The sequence below is a fragment of the Oncorhynchus nerka genome, linkage group LG18 (genome assembly GCF_034236695.1).
Source record: "Oncorhynchus nerka isolate Pitt River linkage group LG18, Oner_Uvic_2.0, whole genome shotgun sequence".
NCBI classification, from domain to species: domain Eukaryota; kingdom Metazoa; phylum Chordata; class Actinopteri; order Salmoniformes; family Salmonidae; genus Oncorhynchus; species Oncorhynchus nerka.
Window position 1 is genome coordinate 18,775,425 of NC_088413.1, and position 12,433 is coordinate 18,787,857.

The 12,433-nt window shown below is 39.4% G+C and overlaps 1 protein-coding gene across 1 annotated transcript in view; it reads left to right on the forward strand.

Moving 5' to 3' along the window:
• Positions 1 to 7,179: 7,179 nt before the first annotated feature.
• The window catches only part of LOC135561788 (C-type lectin domain family 4 member M-like), a 41,214-nt gene continuing 35,960 nt past the window's right edge, over positions 7,180 to 12,433 (forward strand). The window contains exon 1 of the mRNA XM_065003638.1: positions 7,180 to 7,531. Within this exon, the coding sequence (XP_064859710.1) occupies positions 7,429 to 7,531 (103 nt within the window). The 5' untranslated portion in view covers positions 7,180 to 7,428. The remainder of the gene's footprint in view (positions 7,532 to 12,433) is intronic.

Consider the following 12,433-nt stretch of genomic DNA (forward strand, 5'->3'; position numbering starts at 1 on the left):
TACACAGGTCAATGATACCACTACTGGTATCTGTCTGTACACAGGTCAATGATACCTCTACTGGTATCTGTCTGTACTACTGGTATCTGTCTGTACACAGGTCAATGATACCTCTACTGGTATCTGTCTGTACACAGGTCAATGATACCTCTACTGGTATCTGTCTGTACACAGGTCAATGATACCTCTACTGGTATCTGTCTGTACACAGGTAAATGATACCTCTACTGGTATCTGTTTGGTCTCTGTCTTGCTCCAGACCAGTGGTGTTGTAACAGGCCTCTAAATGTTTTCTCTCTTCATTAGAACGGGCTGAAAGAAAGAAAAGAGAAGTTCCTGTGATGTGTTCCAAATGACACTATACTCCTTATATGGTGAGCTGATTTTGACCAAAGCCTTAAGTGCCCGTTTTAAAAGTAGTGTACTTTAAAGAGGATAGGATGATATTTGGGACACTGTGGTTGTGGTATTTTCATACATTTTTTGTGTCAACAATTTTGAAACACTGCTGGTCCCACAAGCTATGTAACGTCTGTAAGTACGAATTGTGATCCTTGCTTTGTGTGAACAGAACTATAGTGTGATAATAAATTACATATCTATCCTATAGGCCAGGGTTAAAGTAATGCACTATACATGGAATAGGGTCCCAAATGACGCCCTATATTCCCAAATGGCATGCTATCCCCTATATTAGTGCACTATGTTTGACCAGTGCACTAATGGAGTGTCATTTGGGACACAGACTCACTCACAGAAAGCCAGTCTCAGGGAGTGGTTGAGAGTTACTTGTTGAACACACAGCACTCCTAAACACACAGCAGCCAGCCTGTAGAGACTTAGTCTTCCCTCTGCAGAGGAACAGGCACACACACACACACACACACACACACACACACAGTTACAGAAACACACACACCATCATCCTACATCACTAATGATTATGATTAGAATTCTGAAAGCCAAACATTTCCATTGCGTCATTGGTTTTCTTTCGATTGAGGGTAGGCAGCAACACTTTACTCAAACTTGTGGTCACCTCACAACAGATGAACAGGAAGCTACTGTATGAAGAAATTACCAAAATTACACAATATAGCCGAAGCATGATTTAAAGGGTCATCACATTTCATTTTTTACTTTTAAATGAATAATATTTCCCCATTGATTCTTGTATGTAGCTTATTCTGTAAATGCCTCATGAGATTAGTTTAACTTTCTAACCCCATCAGGACCCAAAATATAAGCTTGTTCTACCATGGAACTGTTAACAAACACTGTGTAGCCTCAGATTGTTGAAACTATAATTTTCAACTCGTGGAGGATCAGTCCTTGCATGCATAGTTCTGTCTATGCATTTAAGAGTGGTTTCATTTTTCCAGTCCCGGCAGGGTGTATGTACACTGTGTACACTGTGTTGTTATTTTCAATTAATCACATTTAAATAGTTCAAATTAGTTTCATTACCTGAAGTAAAACAATTGAATTGATACATTTTAGTGTACGTGACACCAGAAGGTTTTGAACACCCTGCTCCATACCAACTAAACCAACCAGAAGTGTTTTTCCTATTTTGTGGTTTGTTTGTTTTGTGTGTGTGTGTGTGTGTGTGTGTGTGTGTGTGTGTGTGTGTGTGTGTGTGTGTGTGTGTGTGTGTGTGTGTGTGTGTGTGTGTGTGTGCGTTCGTACCTGCCTGCATCTGAGTGTGTGAAAGATATTCCTTAGTTCTTACCTGAGAGATGAGTCTCAGTCTTCACGCTCCTCGTTGCTCTATTCCGGTTTTCTTCTGTAACTTTGTTTAATTCAATCACCTGTTTGTTGATGTAGTCAGCCATCTTAACTAACCGTACCAAATATAAATGATTACCCCAAGCAATCAATTAACCTCTTTAAGCTACCCCCCCCCCCTCTTCTCAATTCAATTTCCGCCTGAAGACATACCCAAATCTAACTGTCTGTAGCTCAGGCCCAGAAGCAAGGATATGCATATTATCATTTGAAAGAAAACACTCTGAAGTTTGTGGAAATATGAAAGGAATGTAGGAGAATATAACACAATAGATCTGGTTTAAATAATATAAGTAAAATAATATACATTTTTTCTTTTTATTGTTGTTGCATCATCTTTAAAATGAACAAGACAAAACAAACTTTCAGATAGGATGATGGGGACAATTTCAGTGAAAAACATAAGAGGGCAACAGTACTTGTGCAAAGTTTCAGAATGATAACTTCCGGAATGAGTGTGCTACATGACATTTAGCATGAAGTCACCCAGGTGTCCCACACAAGTTGCCCAAATGTACCCAAGTGGCCGAATTGGTGAAGTTATATATTTTGAACCAAATAGCTATATACAAAATACCAAAATGGTATTCTAACACCCCCCCCCCAAAAAAGACTAAAAACAATATTTAAATTGACAAAATAACAAGGGTAACAATTTACACACTTTCAATATTTGGAAGACCCTCAGTCCTCTACACAATATTGTGCTGCTGATGCCATGTGCCATATCAATCTCTTTCTGCTGTAAAGCAGAGTGTCACCAAGCATGTGGTGCAGGTGATGGGGGACTTCATTTTGCAAAGAACACAACGACGCCTCTACTGCTGTACCCTTTTTGGCCCTGAGGCACATCCATGCCTGCAGAAATACATTTGGGCAGATGAACATCACTTGTGGCAGGAGCAGAAGGGACAGAGGTAGAGGGGCCAGAACGTGGTGCAGTGGTGCTGTAGCCAGCAAGCTCCTTGATGAGCAGCTCTCTGAAGGCTAGCTGTGAGATGGAGGGCTTTCTGCAGCTCTTAGCCATTTCCTTGTGTAGGGTGAATGCATTCACCACAGCAATGTCGATAGAAGAATGTCTTGTACCATTTCATGGTCTTGTGGAGAACATTGTAGTATCCTATCAGCACATCTGACAGGACCACACCTCCCATGCTCTTGTTGTAGTCCTTCACAGCAGCTGGAATGGGGACATTTTTTGTGGTCCGTGTCCCGGCACCGTCCTTCACACGCCTGATGATGTGATCTCCACTGAAGGACGTGTGGATAGTGTGCACATCGCCACCTCTCTGGTATCCATCCACTTCACAAAGAGCAGGCCTTCTTCACGGATCCATCGCATGGTAACCCGCTCAGCCTGACTAGGCATGTCGTTCACCTTTGTCTTTGGAAAGCCCACCCTGTTGGTACGAATGGTGTCACAAGCCCACACATCCAGCTTCCTAAGGTATCCACAAACTGTTTGTAGCCCTTCCCCAGCAGTTGAAAATCCAATAACTACATTACAGAGTCATAGCTAAGTCCCTTACCGGTAGAAAAACTGTTCTTCCCCTTATAGACAAAATAATTGTAAGTGTAGGCACACACAGATTCTGCCAAAACAAACAGCTTGTTACCCGACATAGTTGGTTTGTTTCTCATGTATTGTTTGAGGCCAATTCTGGCCTTTGAGGCTACCATCCGCTCATCTATGGACAGGTTCTGGGCTGGCTGAAAATAGGTCTTGCAGGGCTCAACAATGTTGGGGTAGAGAGGATTGATTTTGCAGAGTCTATCAAACGTTGCTGTGCCTCACTTCTTGTCATTTACCTCATCAACTTCTGGGTCACTGATATGAAGCGCCTGTGAGAGAACCAGAAACCTTTTTCAAGACATGACAGTGAGGGGGAAAGGCAGTTGGTAGAGAGATTACATTTTCCAGTAGTCCCTCAGGGTTTTCAGCTTCACCAGCCCCATGTAGATAACCAGTGAAAGGTAGCAGAAAAGGTCTGACATGGAAATGGGCATCAATGCTACTTTTTTGCCTGCTTGCTTCTTCGCCCCATACTTATTCGTGTTAGACATAAGTGAATCAACAACAGATGGGGTGAAAAACAGCTGAAAAGGCTGAAGAGGGCTGCAGTCCATTGCAGTCATGTTCAGCTGAGGTCCTGGCTTCCTTTCCGTCCTAAATGTTAGTTGAGGGGGCTCCACATCATCTTCTAGGACAGTGTGCCAACGCTCGTCTGGCCCTTTGTTTGCAGGTTGCACACTTCCCCTCCTCCTCCACCTCTTTGTCAGTGCCTTCACACCTATAGATGGCCCGGGAGGTGTGGAGCCGGAGACAGCAGGGATCCGGCTGGATGAACCAGCTTCAGTGGAGGATGGACACCTTGGCACTGGGGGCTCCCATTCGGAGTCAGTGTCACTTTCACTGTGAAAGAGTTAGAATAGTTTCACGTATGAGCTCTTTATCAACAGGTATAATAAACAGATATATATAGAGTACAGGGAACATAAGGTTGTAGTGCTGTTCCATTTCAATCTGGCCATTGTTGTGGGCCTGCCCTCACCTCAACAGCCTCAAAAAGGCTATTTCATGTGGGGAGGGGTGGAGCGGCAGACACGCATCTCGGCCATGCTCCCTCTAATCCACAATATGTTGATTGAGTGAAGGAAGCATGGTCGCTGTGTTGAGATGTGTGGGTTTGCTGTTACATTCTACTCCATTTTATATATATATATATATTTATATATATATACAGTATATATACAGTATATCACAAAAGTAGGTACACCCCTCACATTTTTGTAAATATTTGAGAGTATCTTTTCATGTGACAACACTGAAGAAATGACACTTTGCTACAATGTAAATAGTGAGTGTACAGCTTGTATAACAGTGTAAATTTGCTGTCCCCTCAAAATAACTCTGCCATTTGACCGGATGTTGTCGACTACTCTATAATAACACTGACCACCCAAAGATAAGAGACTACTGCTATATAATAACACTGACCACCCAAAGATAAGAGATTACTTCTCTATAATAACACTAACCACCCCAACGTAAGAGACTACTGCCTATAATAACACTGACCACCGCAAGGTAAGAGACTACTGCTCTAATAACACTGACCACCCCAAGGTAAGAGACTACTGCTATATAATAACACTGACCACCCCAAGGTAAGAGACTACTGCTATATAATAACACTGACCACCCCAAGGTAAGAGAATACTGCTATATAATAACACTGACCACCCCAAGGTAAGAGAATACTGCTCTATAATAACACTGACCACCCCAAGGTAAGAGACTACTGCTCTATAATAACACTGACCACCCCAAGGTAAGAGACTACTGATCTATAATAACACTGACCACCCCAAGGTAAGAGACTACTGCTCTATAATAACACTGACCACTCCAAGGTAAGAGACTACTGATCTATAATAACACTGACCACCCCAAGGTAAGAGACTACTGCTCTAATAACACTGACCACCGCAAGGTAAGAGACTACTGCTATATAATAACACTGACCACCCCAAGGTAAGAGACTACTGCTCTATAATAACACTGACCACCCCAAAGTAAGAGACTACTGCTCTAATAACACTGACCACCGCAAGGTAAGAGACTACTGCTATATAATAACACTGACCACCCCAAGGTAAGAGACTACTGATCTATAATAACACTGACCACCCCAAGGTAAGAGACTCCTGCTCTATAATAACACTGACCACCCCAAGGTAAGATACTACTGCTCTATAATAACACTGACCACCCCAAGGTAAGAGACTACTGATCTATAATAACACTGACCACCCCAAGGTAAGAGACTACTGCTCTATAATAACTTTGACCACCCCGAGGTAAGATACTCCTGCTCTATAATAACTTTGACCACCCCGAGGTAAGTGACGACTGATCTATAATAACACTGACCACCCGAAGGTTAGAGACTACTGTTGTCACGGTCGTCGTAAGGAGGAGACCAAGGCACAGCGTGGTAAGCGTAATTCTTCTTTAATTAATTATAGAAATAACACTGAACAAACTATCAAAAGAACAAACCGTGACGCTAATATGCGTCGTGCAGACAGGCAACTAAACATAGACCAAGAACCCACAAAAGGACTAGGCAAAATGGCTACCTGAATATGATCCCCAATCAGAGACAACGATAAACAGCTGCCTCTGATTGGGATCCATTTCAGGCCACCAAAGACATACAATTGTCTAGACTAACGAAAACTTCTAGATCTACAAAAAACCCTAGACAATACAAAAACTAACATACCCAACCTCGTCACACCCTGATCTAACCAAAATAATAATGAAAACAAAGATAACTAAGGTCAGGGTGTGACAACTACTCTAATAACACTCCACTCCAAGGTAAGAGACTCCTGCTCTATAATAACACTGACCACCCCAAGGTAAGAGACTACTGCTCTATAATAACACTGACCTCCCCAAGGTAAGAGACTCCTGCTCTAATAACACTGACCACCCCAAGGTAAGAGACTACTGCTCTAATAACACTGACTACCCCTAGGTAAGAGACTACTGCTCTAATAACACTGATCACGCCAAGGTAAGAGACTACTACTCTAATAACACTGACCACAGTTGGTGAAGTAGGACTGATTCTCTGTGTTGTTCATACTCTAGGTTTTGAGAGAGTGGTCAGTCTAACTCTGTGTTGTTCATATTCTAGGTTCTGAGAGAGTGGTCAGTCTAACTCTGTGTTGTTCATACTCTGGGTTCTGAGAGAGTGGCCAGTATATTTCTGTTGTTTCTACTGCAGGTATTGGAGGAGTGGAGAGCCTAATGTTGGTGGCCTGGAGAACTGTGTGGTGATACCTTACTGGTCATCAGGCCAAGGAGAATGGTGGGACTATCAGTGTTCATATCCACACTACTGGATCTGTGAAAAAGGCTCTTCATCACACACACACACACACACACACACACACTGAATCATGCACACACACACACACACACTGAATCATGCACACACACACACACACACAGAATCATGTACGCACACAAAACAAATTAGGTATATAATACTCAATACCTATTGTCAATCTTAAAATGTACAGTTAATTATGTATCATTTCTTGTAGACTGTACACAAATCTCTCTCTCTCTAGCTCTTTTTATTAGCAACATGTCATGTGACATGATCAATCATTATAAATAACTTTTATAATAAGAAGAACAAAGGCACAGATGAGTAAATAAAGGAACAATCTCTGAGTTTTACCAGCTTCCTGATTTAATGTGAGTCACAAAGTGCGAGCCATGATGTCACTTCCTTACGAACAATGTCACATATAGTTATTGCGGAATATAACATCTTGCTTGAAAGAGATTGCATACTTAAAACGTTCTTTCTACTGCAGTCGACCACAGACAGACAGAGACACCAATGGAGAGGCACATCAGACAACAACTTGTCATTGAAGTTAGAATCATACAGCAGATATTAGTCTGTTAGAAAGGTAAACATACAGTAGAAGTAAGTTAATTAATACTATAAGTAAAAGTAAAAAATCTTATATATTACAATAAAAGGTCAGTCTGAATTAGTTGATTAATTGATTGATTGGGGAAATCATTGATATTCGGTATGGTTAGTTAAGATGGCCGACTACGTCAACAAACAGGTGATTGAATTAAAAGAAGTTAATCAAGAAAACCAGAATAGAGCAACGAGGAGCGTGAAGACTGAGACCCATCTCTCAGGTACAAAGAATTATCTTTCTCTCTCACACGCACACACACACAGATGCAGACAGGTATGAGCGCACAAACCGAAAGCACATACGTATTCTGGCAAGTGCAAACACACTAATAGCACATCATAGAAAAATGCTTGTTCGTTTTTTATTGTTCTGTCTTCTGTGTGACCACAACCTGCTGGGGTCACATACAATAAATGCATAATTTCAAAATTATTTTTTACTTCAGTTGTTGGAACTATGTAGAACTATTTAATAATATCAATTGAAAATAATATTTTTAAACAACAACACAGTGGATACCCCACCACTCTTATTGGTAAACAGCTGAGGGGCTGGTAACCTGAAACAGGCTCTGCGCACCTGGTGACCTGCCTGTTTTATCCGCTCAGAGAAACGTTTTAAAAAATGTACGTTGCAGAAATTTAACCACTCTCAAATTCATAGACAGAGCTACAGTATATATGACTGGTACTGTATGTAATTCATAGACAGAGCTACAGTATGTACGACTGGTACTGTATGTAATTCATAGACAGAACTACAGTATGTATGACTGGTACTGTATGTAATTCATAGACAGAGCTACAGTATGTATGACTGGTACTGTATGTAATTCATAGACAGAGCTACAGTATGTATGACTGGTACTGTATGCAATTCATAGACAGAACTACAGTATGTATGACTGGTACTGTATGTAATTCATAGACAGAGCTACAGTATATATGACTGGTACTGTATGTAATTCATAGACAGAGCTACAGTATGTATGACTGGTACTGTATGTAATTCATAGACAGAGCTACAGTATATATGACTGGTACTGTATGTAATTCATAGACAGAGCTACAGTATATATGACTGGTACTGTATGTAATTCATAGACAGAGCTACAATATGTATGACTGGTACTGTATGTAATTCATAGACAGAGCTACAGTATATATGACTGGTACTGTATGTAATTCATAGACAGAGCTACAGTATATATGACTGGTACTGTATGTAATTCATAGACAGAGCTACAGTATGTATGACTGGTACTGTATGTAATTCATAGACAGAGCTACAGTATGTATGACTGGTACTGTATGTAATTCATAGACAGAGCTACAGTATGTATGACTGGTACTGTATGTAATTCATAGACAGAACTACAGTATGTATGACTGGTACTGTATGTAATTCATAGACAGAGCTACAGTATATATGACTGGTACTGTATGTAATTCATAGACAGAGCTACAGTATGTATGACTGGTACTGTATGTAATTCATAGACAGAACTACAGTATGTATGACTGGTACTGTATGTAATTCATAGACAGAGCTACAGTATGTATGACTGGTACTGTATGTAATTCATAGACAGAGCTACAGTATGTATGACTGGTACTGTATGTAATTCATAGACAGAGCTACAGTATGTATGACTGGTACTGTATGTAATTCATAGACAGAACTATGTATGTATGACTGGTACTGTATGTAATTCATAGACAGAACTACAGTATGTATGACTGGTACTGTATGTAATTCATAGACAGAGCTACAGTATATATGACTGGTACTGTATGTAATTCATAGACAGAGCTACAGTATGTATGACTGGAACTGTATGTAATTCATAGACAGAACTACAGTATGTATGACTGGTACTGTATGTAATTCATAGACAGAGCTACAGTATGTATGACTGGTACTGTATGTAATTCATAGACAGAGCTACAGTATGTATGACTGGTACTGTATGTAATTCATAGACAGAGCTACAGTATGTATGACTGGTACTGTATGTAATTCATAGACAGAGCTACAGTATGTATGACTGGTACTGTATGTAATTCATAGACAGAACTATGTATGTATGACTGGTACTGTATGTAATTCATAGACAGAACTACAGTATGTATGACTGGTACTGTATGAAATTCATAGACAGAGCTATGTATGCATGACTGGTACTGTATGTAATTCATAGACAGAGCTACAGTATGTATGACTGGTACTATATGTAATTCATAGACAGAGCTACAGTATGTATGACTGGTACTGTATGTAATTCATAGACAGAGCTACAGTATGTATGACTGGTACTGTATGTAATTCATAGACAGAACTACAGTATGTATGACTGGTACTGTATGTAATTCATAGACAGAGCTACAGTATGTATGACTGGTACTGTATGTAATTCATAGACAGAGCTACAGTATGTATGACTGGTACTGTATGTAATTCATAGACAGAGCTACAGTATGTATGACTGGTACTGTATGTAATTCATAGACAGAGCTACAGTATGTATGACTGGTACTGTATGTAATTCATAGACAGAACTACAGTATGTATGACTGGTACTGTATGTAATTCATAGACAGAGCTACAGTATGTATGACTGGTACTGTATGTAATTCATAGACAGAGCTACAGTATGTATGACTGGTACTGTATGTAATTCATAGACAGAGCTACAGTATGTATGACTGGTACTGTATGTAATTCATAGACAGAGCTACAGTATGTATGACTGGTACTGTATGTAATTCATAGACAGAACTATGTATGTATGACTGGTACTGTATGTAATTCATAGACAGAACTACAGTATGTATGACTGGTACTGTATGAAATTCATAGACAGAGCTATGTATGCATGACTGGTACTGTATGTAATTCATAGACAGAGCTACAGTATGTATGACTGGTACTATATGTAATTCATAGACAGAGCTACAGTATGTATGACTGGTACTGTATGTAATTCATAGACAGAGCTACAGTATGTATGACTGGTACTGTATGTAATTCATAGACAGAACTACAGTATGTATGACTGGTACTGTATGTAATTCATAGACAGAGCTACAGTATGTATGACTGGTACTGTATGTAATTCATAGACAGAGCTACAGTATGTATGACTGGTACTGTATGTAATTCATAGACAGAACTACAGTATGTATGACTGGTACTGTATGTAATTCATAGACAGAGCTACAGTATGTATGACTGGTACTGTATGTAATTCATAGACAGAGCTACAGTATGTATGACTGGTACTGTATGTAATTCATAGACAGAGCTACAGTATGTATGACTGGTACTGTATGTAATTCATAGACAGAACTATGTATGTATGACTGGTACTGTATGTAATTCATAGACAGAACTACAGTATGTATGACTGGTACTGTATGTAATTCATAGACAGAGCTACAGTATATATGACTGGTACTGTATGTAATTCATAGACAGAGCTACAGTATGTATGACTGGTACTGTATGTAATTCATAGACAGAGCTACAGTATGTATGACTGGTACTGTATGTAATTCATAGACAGAGCTACAGTATGTATGACTGGTACTGTATGTAATTCATAGACAGAGCTACAGTATGTATGACTGGTACTGTATGTAATTCATAGACAGAGCTACAGTATGTATGACTGGTACTGTATGTAATTCATAGACAGAACTATGTATGTATGACTGGTACTGTATGTAATTCATAGACAGAACTACAGTATGTATGACTGGTACTGTATGAAATTCATAGACAGAGCTATGTATGCATGACTGGTACTGTATGTAATTCATAGACAGAGCTACAGAATGTATGACTGGTACTATATGTAATTCATAGACAGAGCTACAGTATGTATGACTGGTACTGTATGTAATTCATAGACAGAGCTACAGTATGTATGACTGGTACTGTATGTAATTCATAGACAGAACTACAGTATGTATGACTGGTACTGTATGTAATTCATAGACAGAGCTACAGTATGTATGACTGGTACTGTATGTAATTCATAGACAGAGCTACAGTATGTATGACTGGTACTGTATGTAATTCATAGACAGAGCTACAGTATGTATGACTGGTACTGTATGTAATTCATAGACAGAGCTACAGTATGTATGACTGGTACTGTATGTAATTCATAGACAGAGCTACAGTATGTATGACTGGTACTGTATGTAATTCATAGACAGAGCTACAGTATGTATGACTGGTACTGTATGTAATTCATAGACAGAACTACAGTATGTATGACTGGTACTGTATGTAATTCATAGACAGAGCTATGTATGCATGACTGGTACTGTATGTAATTCATAGACAGAGCTACAGTATGTATGACTGGTACTGTATGTAATTCATAGACAGAGCTACAGTATGTATGACTGGTACTGTATGTAATTCATAGACAGAGCTACAGTATGTATGACTGGTACTGTATGTAATTCATAGACAGAACTACAGTATGTATGACTGGTACTGTATGTAATTCATAGACAGAGCTACAGTATGTATGACTGGTACTGTATGTAATTCATAGACAGAGCTACAGTATGTATGACTGGTACTGTATGTAATTCATAGACAGAACTACAGTATGTATGACTGGTACTGTATGTAATTCATAGACAGAACTCAGTATGTATGACTGGTACTGTATGTAATTCATAGACAGAGCTACAGTATGTATGACTGGTACTGTATGTAATTCATAGACAGAGCTACAGTATGTATGACTGGTACTGTATGTAATTCATAGACAGAGCTACAGTATGTATGACTGGTACTGTATGTAATTCATAGACAGAACTATGTATGTATGACTGGTACTGTATGTAATTCATAGACAGAACTACAGTATGTATGACTGGTACTGTATGTAATTCATAGACAGAGCTACAGTATATATGACTGGTACTGTATGTAATTCATAGACAGAGCTACAGTATGTATGACTGGTACTGTATGTAATTCATAGACAGAGCTACAGTATGTATGACTGGTACTGTATGTAATTCATAGACAGAGCTACAGTATGTATGACTGGTACTGTATGTAATTCATAGACAGAGCTACAGTATGTATGACTGGT